Raw genomic sequence first — 18,652 nt, forward strand, 5'->3', positions numbered from 1 at the left:
GTCAACTCAGAGAGACTTTTAGAGACGCATCAAGCTGGTTTGTTTTCGTTATTTGCTTGTCTAGAAAACAAACAGCTGAAGGGAATGTAGGAAAAAGTAAATGTGCAGAAAGAAACATATTTTTAGATGGAGAACTCGGTTAAGTCTTTTCTTGGATATTTAAAAAGCAGCTTCTACAAAGGTTCAGTTTGTCTTGTCAGGAAAAACAAAGTGTTTCAGTCCAAAATACAACGTGACATCAGAACTGGAAATTGGGTAAAACTTGATTTGTGAACGCTGCTTTGGTTCAGGGTCGGGTGGGGTTGGGGGTTGGGGGTTGTCAGCCATGGGACCGCCTCTGTCTCAGCTGACTGGATAATGCTGTTGCAGCTGACTGGGACACTGTGCAGCTCTGCAAACTGATGCTCACAGCATTGTTTCCAGAAAGAAACATATAATTTTGCTATTCCAAGAATTCATTCAGGTCCCGTCAGGTCGTTTGGTTCTGTGGTCGTCCATATTTGAATCTTTACTGGATGGAAAACCACAATGCAGTTTTCACAAAAGATGCAGAAGTTTGTTACTGGTAAGAGAGAATATATACCAGAATACTTTTACAATTTGTAAGCCAAAGTGGGATTTTTGACTGAGTTTTTCACCCCGACTGTTCTCTTCAGACCTGCTAGTTGTTGGTGGTTTATCTTGTGACTGTTGGTAGTTGGTTGATGGTCAGTATCTTCCTCTTGGCCCTGGGTTTCTCCGTGCATGGATTTCAGAATTTATCCTGCATGAATTTAGAAATAAAAGGGGAATTAATTAGTATAGTATATACAGATATAGATGCAGAGTTCAATATGTTTTCAGACTAAATTCAGTAATTAACCGGTCATTAAGAACGATGGTTTAAAGGGTTAAAAATTATATAAAATAACTCTTTGTATAAATACAGCAATTATGTATGCTTAATATTAGACCTGATATGATTAGCAAAACTTTATATTTTACATTTACAGTCATACAGGAAATGAAAACCAGATTAAAGAATAGACCTTTAGTTCCTTGATCTAAATCACACACAATCCATGATAGGTAAAAATGCATACAAACCTATACAATTGCAACTATGTCCCCAGATCAATAGCTCGAATGGAGCAGAAGCTCAGTGAAGCAGCCCACTGTGCAGCAGCCAAAGATTCAAACGGATTGTAAAATGATGCAGACAGAATCCAGTGAAAGTGAAAGTTCATGTTATTATACATCTGCACGAATGACATTATTCCACGGCTCCACATCAGCTGATTCGTCATGACGTGTCGCTATAACTTATTCAGGCTGACCCACGGACGCAGCAGCCCACAGGTGACTGGGATCTTACTCTGTTTGCCCGATGGCCAGTACATGCCTGAAATAATTGATATTTTTAAACATACCTGTAAGCGATGCACAAGTCCTCCCACAGTTTCTCCATTTGTTGCCTTTTTGGGGCCATTGTTTCCAAATTTGTCGAGGCAGCGCTACCATGTCCAGCTGTTCTGTTGCCCCTCTGGCACTTGTTGCCGTACAATAGCAAGTGAGTCGCATGTATGTAGCAGAGGTGCTGTGGGCATGTGAGTATTTTATGAAAACTAGACTGTTTCTTACGAAAACTCGTGCTCGGTGTGAAACGGCTTTTCCCCAGCAACTTTATTTAATTTACTTTGTGACATTTCGGGGCGTCTGGTGTGGAGAAAACAACGAGGCCTCACAAAACTTCTGGAAAACAGCGCCGCCACCAAACGGGCATAAAGCCTCATTGTGGAGGCTGAATGTGGCTGATTGTGTTTGCTGGAGGATCTGGAAGGAAGAGGGAGGGGAGGCAGGACGCATGTGATGTTTGAAGTCAACCTGGAGGTGATTCACAAAAAAAACGATTTCTCATTTAATCTGGATACAGCAGGACACGCAAGATGTTAGAGATGTGACGCCAGTGTGTGATTTATGTTGAAGAGATGACGGAGAGGAAGTCACACTACTCTATGTTAGTGTATATATATATATATATATATATATATATATATATATATATATATATATGCCGCAGTGTGTGTGTGTGTGTGTGTGTGTTTATGTCACACTGGCTCTATTTGTTCAGCTCTCAGTTTTTGCTTGCGTTCTCTCCGGTGTTTTCCTGCTGCCTTCAGGAAGCAGCTTTCAGGACAGCCTGATGGGTTTCCTGCTGGCAGGCCCCCACCCCCCCACCCCCAGTTCCTACTGGGAGACAATGGGAGGTCTCCCACAGGGGCATGAAGGGGTTATGTGTGTGTGTGTGTGTGTGTGTGTGTGTGGTGATGAGGGGGATTTATTGGAGGAGTAGTGGGCTTCCCTTTAGGAAACTGCAGATTTATCCCAGCAGCAGAAAGGCTCTACTGTTTGTGTGTGTGTGTGTGTGTGTGTGTGTGTGTGTGTGTGTGTGCGCTTTAATTTATATGTCTATTAGGCCTAAAAGTCCTCACAAAGATAAAGACATGAAACAAATCTACTCCTCTCTATTACAAGAGATTAAGTTCAGGATTAGCAGTATTGAGGTTTAAGATTAACTGGGTTGAGAGTTGAAGCTTGTTAAAATTGACATTTGCATCGAGATGCTGTTTCCTGTTTCAGAAAGCAACAACCAAGTCAATGTTCAAAGTTCATTCTTGATTTACAAATAACAGAAAAATCTGACCTCGAGATCCATTTAGATGTTCTGAAGATTTTGATCATGTCGTACCATTTTCGTTAAATTAGTTTTAATTTGTTAAGAACAAGCTGCTTCACATGTTGATCTATTCTGTACGCACAACATCTGCACTTCTTTCAGTCCTGGAGGAGGGATCCCTCCTCAGTTGCTCTTCCTAACTCGTTTCCTATTAGATTACAAAGGAACAATTTGTGAATGTCTTTACAGTGTAGTAATCCAGGTATGTCATATGGGGTAAAGGCCTATATTTGTACTTTGTATCTCTGTTGCTGTGTGTGTGTGTGTGTGTGTGTGTGTGTGTGTGTGTGTATTTCTGTTCTGATAGTAAAAGTTGCTGTTGGTGAGAGAGGATGTCGGCTCTCACTCCCTCCTCGTCTGTCAGATTGACTTCTCTTCTCGGGAAAAGGGAAAAGGGTGGCGGGCGGTGTGGATGAGGTCACTGTTCCAAAACATGGCCCCCGAGCCTCCAACCAGCACAGCATTTCCTCTTCCACTGAGCGCAGGACAACTCAGTGTTTTCTTCTTCGTGAGTCTGCTCTGGGACGACGTGCTAATTCTCCACTCGTCACATGTTCCTACTGAACACGAGGGGGGAAACTGAATCATTAACGAACTGTTCTGTATTTGACAGATCGATGTTTTTATAGAAATAAATGTGCGCAATAATCCTGAATGCTGCTTGAATTTCAGTCGGGATGTGTCCATAATTCCTTTCGGGGATAATAAAACTGTACTTACTAAAGTTAATTGTTGAGATCTGCAAACACAATAACGTCCAGCAGTGGAAGGAAAAGAACACAAGCAAAGTCATTCTAACGGGTTATAAACATCCATCACAGTCTAAATTGAAATAGACTTTTGTTGTTGTGTTTCGAACGTTTCAGGTTTGACTTTGTGTCAAACCTCCAGAGAAATAGTTTTAGATCAACAGGGAGGCAACAGGTTTGTAATGTCTAAATCATTTTATTTGCTACACGTTGAATTATTTAGTCATGTAAAAACTTTATTTTCCATAGTTGTTTGCTTGCCCGTGGGAAAAGTTTTAAGTTCTGCATGTTCAGGTGCCTCGCTGTGCAATAAATAAAAGAGGCTACTCTAGAAATAAATTGGAATTAATTAATTAGAATTGCACCAGTTGAAAACTGTCTATTTTCTATGTAATTAGTACCAACGTTTGAATTCTGGACATTTTGGGAGCATAAAATGACACTGTACGAGTCCTTCAACAAATGACTTTTAGTTGCAGATAGTGCCGGCAGACATGGAAGATTATTGTGTGGCTGCAATGTGAGGAAATGCGACTGTAGTGTTGACTTGTGAGCAGCTGCAGTTTAAAGTTGATTGCAGTGTTACATTAAAACTGAAGAATGTCATGTAATTTGTAGCCATGGAACATACAGACGTCTAAGGCTGTTTAGTGAGTCTGAAGAATAATGAAAAACACAGTTTAGCGCTTACTAAATTAAGGTGATATGCCCACAATGTGTTGTAGCTGTGCATCGTCTCTTTCTGACTGCAGGATCATGTGACCGTGTGTGTGTGTGTGTGTGTGTGTGTGTGTGTGTGTAAGAATACATGCACTGTGTTTCTGTTGCTGTGTGCACTCGCGTACATGCCTTTATGGGCCTTTTTGTTATTTTGTTTTTGGCTTGTGCAAGTGTTATTATGAACATTGCCACTCAGTGGTGTGTGTGTGTGTGTGTGTGTGTGAGAGAGAGAGAGTGAGACAGAGACTTGACAGAGTGGCTCTCGGCTGGTCAGGAGTCGGGGGGTGTAGAAAGAAGGAATGCAGCTTCTCCCTGAGGTCTGTAATTTGCTGTCTGTCATCAAATCAGAGAGAAAAACAGAAACACTCGAGGAGTGTGTGTGCGCGTGCGTGTGCACACTGTCTGTCTGTGAGAGAGAGAAAAGAAGACTGTGAGAAAAGAAATGAGTCATGTGGGAGAGGAGAAGAGACCAAGAGTGAAAAGGAGGTGAGAAAGAAAGAGGAGAAAAGAAATGTTTAAATGAGAAGAAGGATAATGAAGAATGAAGATAATAAAATAGATGATAATGAATAGAAGATAGTGGGGAGGACTTGATGTTTATTTAGTTTGTTCAACAGTCTACTTAACTTTGCAACACATTTATAGCTTCATGAATAAATGTTCTACAGAAATGGATACTTCTCATCTTTCTGGTTGCTGCTGTGGATTCAAGTACATTATTGTGTCTTCAAACTATTTAAGAATTTAAGTTTGATACTATTTCATGACAACGCTGTCAGTTTCGTGCTGTTAAACCAGCGATTCATCTTATAATACAATTCCTGTATATGGACTCGGTTAGTCTGCATTATAATTCTAGCCTAGAGCTTCCCAAAACCTGAACTTTTAGGAACCCTGTAATGGTAATGTAACACCAAATGGGAAGGAAACTATTTTTGCCTTGTCTAATGCAAGTTTGACAGTGGCATCATTTGTGTTTATTTGCGTCACTTGTGCTCTACGTGTCGGGGAGGAGGGTGGGGGGTAGGAAAACCAAATGTCTTTTAAAAGCGTACTAATGCTCAGTAGTTTTCATTATTCCCCCTATTTTTCACACTGTTTATAAACATACATTTATACACATAGTTATGTCTGGTCTCTGTACACATATCAGGTATCTTTTGAAGAGCTCTGGGTGCTATAGGATAGATGCATAGGCTCTGCTACTCTCTGATACCCGATCTAGCATTTGAGGTTGTACTGGAGACATCGGAACAGCTCCAAATAACGGGAGAGGGAAACGGGGTAAACAATTTCTGTCTGCACTCAGAAGAGTGCAGACGAGGCGTTTTAGTTTCATAAACTGAAGCCAGATTTGTCTCAACTTCTACATCTCCTCTAATACTAACCAGGCTGGATTACATGCTGCTAAATTTGCACCAATAAATAGACCATCTTTGAGTCATGTGACTTATTTATAAACTCTGGTTGGCTTGTATTCGATCCTAAACAAACTCAAAGTCCGGTAAACTACCTCCCTCTGGCTCGACCCAACGTAAACCAAAGGTTCTTGTATAACTCGTGTCTGACTGGCTCGGACGCTGCAGCATCATGTCCTCTGTGGTTTGACCTGAGCGTAGAAACTGACCCTCTGAGGGGAAACAGAGCTGTGGCTGATAAGCAGAGGCTGAGCAGAAACGTCGTTATCAGTAACAGAAGATTCTTTTTCTTTCCACTGCATATTTTAATTGATCTATTCTCCATAATTAGTCTAGAATATAATTAGTCCTAATTAGTCCTCTGTCTCTCTGAATGTTGTCGTCTTAACCTCGACAATAAGCTGTCTGTCTGCTGCAGTCTGAGACGACACATGATGTGTGTTCATAGGTTATCAGTAGTCAGTCAGCTAGAAGGACAGCCGGCGTGTTACAACAGCATGTGTTAGGAATGTGCCCGAGGCCGCTGGAAAACATATCCGTATGTGTTTAAAACTAAATGAATCACTTCATGTAGTGAGGTTTTTTTGTGTGTGTGTGTGTGCGCTGGGGGGGGGGGGGGGGCAAGTTACTGTATCTGAGACTGTCTTTGAAATATGAAAACACGTACACACAGTGCATCTGTAGTTTTGTGTTAATGAATCTTTCTCTATTTTTAAAAGTGGTGTTATGCCCCAAACACACCAGCTTTGTAAGACCCACATGGACGACAACGTCTATAACTTTCTCAGTAATCTTAACACACCTGTGAGGTTTGTGGTGGTGCAGGTGGATGCACACCTTGTGACAGTTGACATCAGTGACCTGTTGTCCAGCATCAAGGCTTTTTCATACTCGGCTCTCTAGCTTCTCAAACTCCTTCTCTTGTCACATGATGGCACATCGTCTCTGGTCTAGTAGATGTTTCTCTTCGTCCTATGTTGAGATGAAAAAATACTTGGATTTCTGCAAAAGAGAAAAATGATAAATAATAAAAACAGCTGGAATTGATTAAAAGACTCCAAATTAAGGGCAGAACTCACTGTGTGGTATTTACACAAATGTGACAAAAGAACACCACAATCCTCCTGAACAGCTTCATTGCTCCTCGGCAAAGATTCTACTGGATTGATTAACTACCATTCTTACACGACATATTCAGTCATTTGGTGTTTCGATGGTGGTGGAGTGTGTTTTGCACGTCAGTCCAAAACCTCCAATATGTGAGTTTAGATCTGGTGAACTGGTGAAGGACATAACTCATGATTATATGGTCAATATGCTGTAGTGTTTCCTCTTTGTGCAGCTGCACTGTGATGTTTCTGATGGTGGATGTGTGTGTCTCTCTCTCTCTCTCTCTCTCTCAGGGCTGAGTGGAGCAGGAAAGAGGGAACCAGCCTGAACTGCAGCTGTATGAATCACTCACTGAGGGGCTGAGAGGTGAACTTCTCTTCAACACAGCAGCATTCATTTGAAGTTCAAATCTGTCATGTTTAAGTTCATGTTGTCCTTCTTTTCTCTGTACTTGGTGTACGGTTATCCAGAAAAAGTTCAATGGTTTTCCCCACTTGTTGTTACTTTTTTCCTGAAGCACAGGAAGCTTTTGAATATTTAGTGTCTGTTTGGAACAAACACAAGAAGAACATTGTTATTATGACTGAACGAAGACGAGCTTTAAACCTTTGTTTATTCTATTGAGACTTTTTGAACTTAAAGATGATGAATATCAGAAAAAGAAGTTTATGCATCAACTTAAAAGTTGACTTTTTAATGTTGGGGAATTCTTATAATGTTTGTGTTTAGCTTTGTTGATGATGTTGTACAAGTTGGTCAGTCGCCTTAGTTTCTTTGTGTCTAAATGCACAGACATTATTCCCAAAGGAAACGGTATGTACGTACGTCAGGTTTCAGCAGTCTTGTGGTGACAAGAATCCTGTGGTCTCTCAGTGGAGTTGGATGGTGCGATGCTGTCGTTAATGGAGCAGCTGTCGTGTGGTTTGTGAATAGTGTTGAGCTAGTGTTTCCCCTGACTGCCAGAAGTTTCTACACACTGAAGCTTTAGCTATATAAATGGGATGCATTATTATTATTATTATTATAATAATGTCACTGTGTTCTCTTTAGCCAGGTGTTTATTTGAAGCTGTGTGTGCTGAAAGGTCCCAGTCCTGAAACATGACTCAGTCGGTGCAAGTTAACCCAAAACTGCCTGGTAAGAAACTGTTTTTTTTTTGTATTTAAACCTCATATCCCAATTTCTTTTGTGACTGTGAACATATCTAGACTTCTCTTTGAGATGAGGTTAACTGTATTGTTATAATAAATCAAATGGACTTGTTTTAACCTGCCAGTAGCCTGTTTGTGGAGTTTACCACATTAACAATGCTGTTTAACCGCAGGAAACAAAATATATTTGAAATAGTTTGATGTGTATTTATTTAGCTTACATTGTAAAAACAACAGGTCAGACACATTGTCATTCAGTTGGTTGACACGAACACTATTATCTCCAAGCCAGTAGACATGGATGTACTGTAAACAAGGATTTAAAATATTCAAAATACAATCGCTATTCCAGTGATTTATGAGACTGGAAATACATTTAACGCATTTGTTAGACCTCAAGGATCGCCCCAATGCCTGAAAAACACGAAATGTAAACATAACTTTTGTGTGCTCCACAGGCCATATTTAGGTAACAGGGATAGTAGCCATATTGTTTGGTCACATGTTCTGTTGTTTCAGATCTGGGCTCTCCATTCATCTACTCCAGTCAGGAGGAGGCTGACCAATCAGGCTCCTACTCCGTCCAGACTCCGTATGGTTTCCAGCTGGATCTGGACTTCCTCAAATATGTAGAAGAGATAGAAAGTGGGCACAATCTCCGTCGGGCACCCGTTGGTTCCCGCCGCACTGGCCGAGGTGTCAAACTCTCCCAGAGGAGTATTGGAGGACGTACCAGTGGCTGGACATCCACAGAGTCTCTGTCGTCCCCGGCCAGTGAGGATGGCAGAGCTCCTCCGCCGCCGCCACCACGCAACCGCCTTGGGTCGGCACCCTGTGAGGGGCTCCGTCTTTCCCCTGTGACCCTCATCAGTGTTCCTGCCCTGTCTGCCGGAGCCAAAGTGCCACCTCCTCCACCGCAGCGCAACCCCAGAGTGGAGCGGACTCTTCTTGAAACCAGCCGGCGGCTACAACAGGAACAAACTCACCAGTACCAGAATGGTGGGCGCTTCCAGCTCGCAGATCCTCCAAAAAAGCTCCTACCCTCGCCATCCACTCAGCCGCTGCAGAGTAGCTGGACTAAACCCAGTCCTCAGACCTCTGGGCGCAGCACTCCAGCAGTTGGCAGCACAATGACTCCGATCCCACCCAGCCAGCTGCAGACGGTTAGAGAGCAGATGGCTACGGCCTTGAAACAGCTGAAGGAGATGGAAGAGAGGGTTAAGGGTGTTCCTGCGCTTGAGAAAGAGGTGGCCAAGCTTCGTGCAGAGAAAGACACGCTCCTGTTAGCCCTGCAGGAGAAGAAAGAGGCCAAGGAGGTGGCTCAGCAGAAGCAACAGTCCACTGAGTCTTTTACCCAAACCACAGAGATTCTTCAAACTGACCACAGTATCCACAGTCGTTTGACTACACCAATCTCACCTGGACATAAAAGCCTCGGAAAATCTGGTGAGCTGAAAAGGCTGACTGAAAAATTTGAGGGGAAGGAAGGGAAAGCTACAGAACCTTCATCAAAAGTTTCAGTAAAAGCTCCAGAAAAAGTGTCTGTTGAGAAGAAATCAGTGGCTGTTGGGGGTGACTTGCCAATGGACTCTGTTGTTTTCTACTACAGCCAGGGTGTGAAGGATGCTTCTGAGGGCACCGAGGTAAATGTTTGTGATAAAGGCACAGGAATAGAGGCCCCTGTGGTTCAAGAGGCAGGAGTACAGGTCAGAGTGGAGACAAAAGAGGCTGAAGTTTGGGTTATGGAGTCACTACTTGGGCTGACCAGCGAAGCACAGCGGGAGATTGATACCTTACAGGACACCATTAAATTCCAGCAAGAGTCCATTGTGGCTCTAGAGGAGCGATTGAGTGTGGCCGACAAAGACATGGGGATCCTTAAAGTCCAGATGGAGGAGAAAACCTCTAAAGTCACATTTGAGAAGGGGGTTCTTGCCAAACCAGACATGGTGAATGCCCAGGTAGAGACATTCACTGCTGCATTAAAACATGTTGCGGTTTCGTGCCGTCCTGAGGTGAACGATGTATGTGTAGGGGAGAACTTAACAGCAGATAAGATCGAACAATTCACCCAGACCGACGCTGTAGCGATAACAGCTGAGCCAGCACCTGTTGCAGTGGTCAGCACTGGGTGCCAATGGGAGAACTTGTTTGAGGAAAAGATGGAGCAAAAAGTTACCGTTCTGAAGAAGAGACAGATGACCATCGCTGAATACAAGGTCTCGCCAGAAGAGGAGGTGGTCAGTATGGCTGAGAATAAAGAGGAAGACCAAGGAGAGAAGTCTGCAGCCAGCAACACCAAGACAGGTGAGAACTTCAAGGTATTCAGCTTCATCGTAGGGTCGAAGTTCATTTGGGTGAGGACATCAAATCAAAATGCATCAAATGCAGAATTCTTTGTCTTTATAACATTGGTGCAAAAATGTAACACATCATTAGTAAGTGCATCCCAGAGAACATCATTTAATATTCATAACAAGTAGAGCATAATGGAGAGATTTCATAATATCAAATAAGTTCCCTGAAACGTCTAACTGAGTAAAACTACACACTATGTAATCTGGTACTAATTTAAAGGGAAATAGGAATGGGCTTAAAATAACTGTCATTTAAAACCAAGTCATTTTATAAGTCATTGTTTTAAGTGGACACGTGTACGCTGAATTGGCTGTTTGGCTGCATGTGGGTAAGCTCACATTTCTTGCACAACAACCTGATTTCTTGTGCATTGGCTAAAAGACTCACTAGGTGATTATTTAAGTCTACCAATTAAAAAGAAAATATCTATTTTTTCCCCCAATATAAAGTTGCAAATTACATTATTCTTTCCCTGAAATGAACTATTCAGAAATTGCAGAAAATAAAGCATTGCCCACACTGATATGAAATATATTTACTGAAACTATAAAAACAAAAAAGGCAAATTGTTTTTATAATTAGTACCACTAGAAAGACAAAAATGAGGTATTCTAAAAAGATGGCTCAATCCTCCAGCAATGGACTTATAACTCATGATGTAAACCAAACGATCTGATTATGTGTTTCTCTTTATTTGATCCATCGGCTTCCTTTATGGTAACAGGTATGCTGAAATCAATCATGAAGAGGAAGGACGGGAGTAGCTCCGGCGAGAAGAAGAAGAGCCTGCAGTTCGTTGGCATTCTGAATGGAGGGTGGGTAACATGAAACCGTATTTTATTTTTTACCACAGTTAAAAAAAAATAAGAGTGACAGATGGTCTAGACTAGGTTGTAAATAACACTTTGTCCAGATCACAAGTTAGAAGTGCAAGACACAAAAGCCTTTTTACTCACCAACAGCAGTGTTGTTTTCCAAAAAAAGCGCCATCAAAGTGCCTTAAATGTGAACTGCATAAGTTGCTCTGTATTCCAGCAAATATTTGTGTCTCCCAGGTATGAATCTACATCCAGTGAAGAAGAAGAAGAAGAGGAGGAAGAAGAGGAGGAGGAAGATGGGAGTTCTTCTGGAGAAAGTGGAGAAGGCGAGTGCTTGGACAGCACAGATGATGAGGCGGCTCTGGAGGACGAAACATCAGAGGAGGAAAGAAACATCAACCTGGACGAGAGCGACACTGATGAGGAAACCCTGAGAGCCACAAGTTATTCATGTGAAGCTGTGAAAGAGAAGTATGTTGTCACTGAAAGTACGGAATAATACGAAGCGATGAATTCAGTTTCAGAGCTCCTGATTAAAAAGCGTAGTGCTGTAAATGTGAATGCTACCAAATCATGTTGGATGACAAAGAGCGCCGCATTGAAACACACATACATTTGTAATGCAGGGAAAGATAAACTATGTAAATTTTAAATGTTTTAAATTCATTTTTGTGTTTGTTGCAGATTTGAGCTGAGCTCAAAAATGCGTGAAGCGTGCCTCATTCTGAAGAACCACCTGAACGATGACATCAAGACACTGAAGAGTAAGGAAGTGGTGCGTCCCTGCATGCTTCTTCAAACCATTTATCACCGAGTTACACATTTAACTTCACTTCATTGTTGGAATTACGCAAAATCGTAATTAGTTAAAGTTGATGAAAGCTGTATTGTAAAGGTATATATTTGGCACTAGCAAACATTAATTATGAACAATATAAGCTTAATTTAACAATAACAAGTGTGTAGAATGAGAAAGGGCTCATGAACTGGTTCATGTTGAGTCTAACTCAACAACGATCCACGGCTTCCCTTTACTGTGGAATGTCAGGCTTCTATAAACGTTGACTTTGCCAAAATACACCGTTCACACAATTGTTTTTAAGTTCACCAAACCATGAGAAAAGGTGTGTGAGAAACAAGCGGTAGTGGTGGAAGAAGTATTTAAATCTTTTACTAATGTAAAAGCAATACCACAATGTAAAAATACTCTGTTAGTCATGTACTCAAAGTTTTTACTAGAGTAAAAGTATAAAAAGTACTCATAATGTAGTAGCCAATTTCAGATTAATATATATTATTGGATTATAATTATTGATGCATTAATGCGATCATCACTGACACAGCTGGTAAAGATGGAGCTAATTTAACTACTTTATATACTGCCGGGTAGTAGCAGTATATAAAGGATCAGTATGATCTTAACCGATAATAAAACGTCAGTTTGATTTGATTTATACTTTGATTTATATTAATCTCAATATGAAAAAAATAACTAAAGTAATCTAATAAATGAGTAAAACAGTTAAATTTTTGCCTCTGAAATGTGATGACGTTGGATTAAATGAAAACAAATTTGAAGTACAAGTACTTCAAATTTGTACTTTAGTACACTGCTTGACTAAATGTATTTAGGTAATTTCAAGCACTGAGTAAAATACAGCTTCATTACTTTCTACCTACAGATGCTGTGTATGTGTGTAATGTATACTTATAGATAATATATTACTTCCCCCTGTCGCCTTCAGCTCTCCAGCACCCACACCGTCCAGCTGGAGTGGTTCCGTGTCTCCAGCGCCAAGACGGCTCAATCTCCCCGCGTGTCGGACTATCTGATGGCGTTCTCTGAGGTGTCGTCAGCGCTGCTGGAGCATGTAGTCAACATGACCGACGGCAACGGCAACACAGCTCTCCACTACAGCGTCTCCCACTCAAACTTCGGCGTGGTGGGGCTGCTGCTGGACACAGGTCAGGGACCTTCTGAAACTAATCCACTCTACGCGATAGAAGGTCTTATCCAGTCAATAATCCGACCAATTATTAGAGAGAGGTCCAACGACAGACCCCAGGTCTGCGAGTCAGTGGAAAGAAGGGACGGGTGCCCATTAGTGGTCTTTTTTTATTTTTACCAGATGTATAAACGGTGACATATCTCTGCTCAAGACTTTAAATATTGTTAACGTAATGTTTATATTCTGATTAAAAACTAGCTAAATAGTCTTTCTGGTAGTGTGTTGTGTACTGTTGGAGAAGCTAACATTTGTATAAGTCCTATAAGACCATGTGAAACAGATTGTAACATATAGTACCTTCTGGAACAGAGCAGACTGTCGTGTTATACTGCATTAGTTTGAGCTAGTTGTACCTCCCTAGCTGGCAACTTAGTGTAAGTATGTGTGCATTTATATGTAAGTAGCGATGTGTTCTGTATAGCTGTGCACTTGCATGTATGCCTAAATGCGCAGTAATAAAAGCATGTGCTCCCTGCAGGTATGTGCTGTGTGGATAAGCAGAACAAGGCGGGGTACACGGCCATCATGCTGGCTGCTCTCTCTACTGTGAAGGAGGAGGAGGACATGGCTGTGGTCAAGAGGCTCTTCAGTCAGGGCAATGTCAACGCCAAGGCCAGCCAGGCAAGTCATCATCAGTTCATCACAGTTCAGCGGGGAACACAACACACACACACACACACACACACACACAAAGTGCTGCTTGTAGCCACTTTCTGTTCCTCCTCCTTCAATGTTCCCTCAGTCATTTTACTGAAGTCATTCCTCTCTTGAATATGCATGTTCACTTTTAACAGCTGAAAGACTTGTGGCACAACATCGTTTTTAAAGATAGTTTTGTACTTAAAAAGGTATCACCTGAGAAGTGTGAGTGACAAACGTGTGAGCAAAAACAAGAACCCAGAGACTTACTGCGAGTCTGTAGTCAGCTCCAACAGCCTGAAGCATTTCATCACGTAAGACTCAATCCTGACTCAGCTGGCGTTGTTAAAGTTGAACCTATTTAAACCGTTCATGTGAAAACATTCATTATAAAACCAAACATCGGATTGAGTCCTAACATTACAGCCAAATAAGAACGAGTGTAAGTGATGTGAATGAGTCACTGATTTGCTGTTACCAGCATTACATTGGATGGAGTTGAGTTTTTACAGAATTCCTTTGTTGAATCTAAACTTTGCTTTTTCCCCACTGGTTTACAGTGTGTCAACGAAGCTCAATGTGACTTAATCTTTTTTTAGATAAGGCAAAACAGAAACCAGGTTTTGAACGAATATCTACTTGATTCCCACTTGCTAGTTTGAGTGAAGGTAAAAAAAAAAAAAACGGTGTTCTGGGGATAAAAGCCGTCTTTGTTCCCTGTTTACGTCAACGGGGGAAGTGTTAAAAGAGTCTGTCCTGTGTGGTAAGGAAGTTCTTTATTCAGAGCCAGATGAGTAATTGGTTGCAGGTTGGATTGCGTTATCTGTTGCCTTTTAAGTGGTTTTATCTCTTTGCTTGATCTAATCAGGTTGTGTGTTGTTTGTGTTTTGAACACAGCGCCTGACAGGCTCTCACATTGCCAAGTCATAGGACTCTGGATTTATATCCAGTGATGCTATAAATTCAATTACTGGCGCTTGTTATTGTTGCTGTGGGGAACAGAACACAAGGCATGCAATGCAATTTTAGAATCTGTGCCCTGTTGTATAAAACGACTTCGGCCAAGGTTGCCCTTACATAAAATCACCATAATGGATGATTGGTATCAGTAAGTCAGTGTTGTTTTTAGTTTTTTTGCAATATTTTTCAAGCTGTAAATGGTGTGATTTTGTCATCACTTAATAAATAGGCTATGCAATAAGACAAGCTCTACAATACGGTATTCTCTTAAGAAGAAATTGCATTCTTTACCTTTTGCAGGCGGGCCAGACAGCGCTGATGCTAGCTGTTAGCCATGGTCGGCAGGAGATGGTGCGGGCGCTGCTGGAGTGTGGCGCCGACGTTAACGTGCAGGACGACGAGGGATCCACAGCTCTGATGTGTGCCAGCGAACATGGCCGTGCTGAGATTGTCAAACTGCTCCTGGAACAGCCTGGTTGCGACATATCCATTGTTGATAATGTAAGGCATTTACATTTAGCTGATGCACACATTGAGGACACCTTTCAGTAACCTACACTGAGCTTACAGTGGAGGCCAACTGTTGTCTGCTGAAACCATCTGAGCACGTTCTCGTCTGGGATTCAGCTTAATCTGTGCTCAGGAAACGGCTCCTCATGGGAAATTGGTCTCTGCAGTTTCCTTGTTGCATCTTTTTCTGCCTCTTTTCTTCTGCGTTTGTCTTCATTAACAAGATCGGCTGAGAGCTAAAGAGACACGATCAGATTAATTTCAGCTTCCTTCGGCTTAAAGCAGTGCTGTATACAGGAAACAGTCAATGGGCCACTCACAAGCCCCGAGGGATGAATTAAAAACCCACAACTCCTCTATTCACAACTGCAGATTTGCAGATTTCAGACACAATGCCCTGCAGGCTCTTACACGATTCGTCTGTATACTTCATCACATGACCCACATGTCAGCAGCCACTGTTCATATCCTAAAAGAAATCTTAAAAATCCTAAATGATTACTTTTAAACTCTGAAGGATCCAGACTTTGCAAGATTTATCATTTTGTCAACTAATTGACTTAAATTACTCACCAAATGTACCAAATAGTTGTAGAGTAAGTGCATCAGTGTGTCGGTGGGAACGTTCCCTTTTCTCAAGCAGCCGAAATCTTACCCTGAACCGAAACTCTTGTCATAGCTGCTTGTGACATTTCTCGCTTCATTTTGTGTTAATCTGCACAGCCGTGTGTTCAAAAGTGATTTCACAGAGGACCGGTCTGAATGCTTGAAGAGAGGCCAGGCAGACTGATATTTGAGCATTCACATCTGTGCCATGAATGAGTTGACCATTCAGCGCAGGCAGCTCCTGGATTGTGTTTCAGTGCAGCACAGCTGGATTGGGGCATGGAAAACATTTGGGAAAGCCCCAATCTCCGCTGTACTGAAAACACAAAAACAGCATGACAAACCATGACCGTAAGAAACAGTGGAGTTAGATGTACAAAGATTTTAATTTTATGCATTCCTCTAACTAGAGGTGTGAGGGTATACAACTTTTGGTTCAGTATTATATAAATGAAATGATTTCTGTTGGCTTAATACTGTCTAAATAGGTCTATGTGTTTGATGTGTGGAACATGAATGCCAAAGTGTGAGAGTTCTACCACAACAGCTCGTTAGCTAGAACATGCTGGATGGGTTAGTTAGGGTGAGTCTCCCTTCCATTACATCAACGAAATGCTGAGGATGCAGGACGAATGGATGTTGGGGTTGTTTACAGGCCAATCTTGGCTTTACTGAGGGGAATGAATGAGCCCCAACATCCATCACAAGAGTGATGTGACTCATCAAGACGGAGAAGTCTTGAAAAAGGAACAACCGTGTGAAATGTGGATCACAGGGTCAATCTCAAACGGTTACGTTTTCTATTCTCTCATGTTTTAAGGGTCAATAAACTCACTTTTGCTCTCTCTCTGCTACATCTGTTTCTCCCTCTCTCTTCCGTCTGTAGGATGGCAGCAATGCTCTGTCCATCGCACTGGAGGCGTCTCACAACGACACAGCTGTGCTGCTCTACGCCCATATGAACTATGCTAAGACCCTTCCTGTGGTGAGTCCTCCTTCCCACACGCCTCCTCCTCTGCAGAGATGGGGTAGTCACACTTGTAAAAAGACACGGGTAACGGAACTAAAAAACAACAACAATGTTACAGCGTTATGTAGAGTTCAAGTATGGCCGTTATTTAAGCAATATGCAAAGTCCCCTTTGGTTTTTAATGTTGAGTCAAGAGTGAACTGTTTAGCTGGCAGTTTAATTCTTTGGTTTCACAAGCTGAAAGGTTAAAAAGCCACCCGCTTGTGATCTGCTGGGAAAATGTAAGCAGGCTGAAGTCTGGGCAGGTCACACTCACAACATAACGGTATTGTGAGCAATGTCTGTTTAATTTAAAGTGGGTCAGGTCAGTTCCTCGGCAGCACTCCAGGCTTTATGGGTGTGGGCAGCACTGACTGAAGGGGCACTGCTGCCCCCTATAGGTGCTATCGAGCTCCCGTGGATTGTGTTTTCTGAATAATTCAATGATTACTTTATAACAAAAACAAAAAATTTAAATACAATTTAAGTTTAAAAAAAAAATATTAACAAACCAATAAAAGTCAACAATGAAGGCGCCTTTCCATTAATATTTAATGCTCTGAACCCTTCGAACAATTCAAAAAATATAATCCCTTGCAGAATAATTAATTATTTTATGTGTTTGATGTCTTTCAGGGGAGTCCGAACGCCCAGCCAAGGAGCCCCACCAGCTCCCACAAGTCCTGGCCTTCAGACTGAAAGAACCATGGCCGCTAATGCAGACCGACAGACCAGCAACAGAACTGGATCCGAGTTGTGAAAAGCTCCACTGGAATTGACTAAAACATACATGTATTTATATATTGCCGTATGTCCTGCATTTTATAAGTATTGTTAATATGAGAATATTATTTTTCCATAAAAGTCGTTAATGGTTATATAATATTCTTGACTAATAAGAGCTCCTAGCATATCTAAATGAGGTCTCCAACGCTTGTCTGTTTTCTGTTACAGGAGATGAGACCATTGCATTAATTATTTGCACTCCACTAATATTTGTACTGTTAAGAGCAACACACACCGGTAGGATATGATGCACATAAAAAAAAACATAATTCAACCATAATCTTCCATGCAAGCCCACACACTGACATCACAATACATGACTGTCTTGTAGTAAATCTTAAAGTAACATGTCGCTGCTGTAGAAAATGTATCCTATAGGCTCCCTAGTTAGGCATCCTGGCTACTCTGCCTGACGACCGTCTGAAGTCCGGTGTGTACTTTAGACGTCACATGACACGACGACACAGCCGGTGTGTGGTGCCGTCTGCTCTTTCTGTCCTGCCTTGGCTAACTGATCTGTGAACCTCTCCACCTTCAGTCCGTGCATTTAATGTTCATATGAATATATATATATATATAAAATCATGTCTGAAATAAACATATTTACATAAAAGTTGATGGAAAGCAGTTGTTTCTGCAAACATAACAAACATGTTTTCAACGATAAACTGTTGTTTGCACTAAGTGAGGTGGCGTTCACAAAGACCATCTTCAACAGTGAAATCTCTCTCTAGTAAACCTTCTGATGCACTGGATAATTGAGTTAGTTTGGGTTTGCTACATTTTTCTACTAGCATTTGAAATTCAAACTCAGTGTTTAGCAAGCTAACATGGCGGTGTGCTTATTGTGAATTGATCGTAACATTACATTCCTACCTTGGCTGAACACACATGAATCCTGAAGTCACTGCATCTGAAAACACAGACAATTAAAGTTAATTATTACAAAAGACTAACGCATTTTGAAGACTGCTACGTCTTTAGAAAAACTAAAAGCAATTACAAGATTTGTTAGTGGCTATGTCGTCTCAAAACGCAATACTATTTTATAGAGTGTGCTGAACATGATACACCCTAATAGACACGAAATAGA

The 18,652-nt window shown here is 41.6% G+C and overlaps 1 protein-coding gene across 1 annotated transcript; it reads left to right on the forward strand.

Annotated features, from left to right (window-relative positions):
- Positions 1-7,813: 7,813 nt before the first annotated feature.
- kank3 (KN motif and ankyrin repeat domains 3) lies at positions 7,814-18,117 on the forward strand. Its single transcript, XM_076088646.1, has 10 exons — positions 7,814-7,850; positions 8,384-10,171; positions 10,947-11,037; positions 11,278-11,511; positions 11,725-11,815; positions 12,786-13,005; positions 13,528-13,670; positions 14,949-15,149; positions 16,651-16,749; positions 17,410-18,117. Exons 1-10 carry the CDS (start codon positions 7,814-7,816, stop codon positions 17,470-17,472), a joined length of 2,967 nt encoding a protein of 988 aa, XP_075944761.1. The 3' UTR covers positions 17,473-18,117.
- The last annotated feature ends 535 nt before the right edge of the window (positions 18,118-18,652 follow it).

The sequence above is a fragment of the Anarhichas minor genome, unplaced genomic scaffold (assembly GCF_050575085.1).
Source record: "Anarhichas minor isolate MPS153535 unplaced genomic scaffold, ASM5057508v1 ptg000010l, whole genome shotgun sequence".
NCBI lineage: Eukaryota > Metazoa > Chordata > Actinopteri > Perciformes > Anarhichadidae > Anarhichas > Anarhichas minor.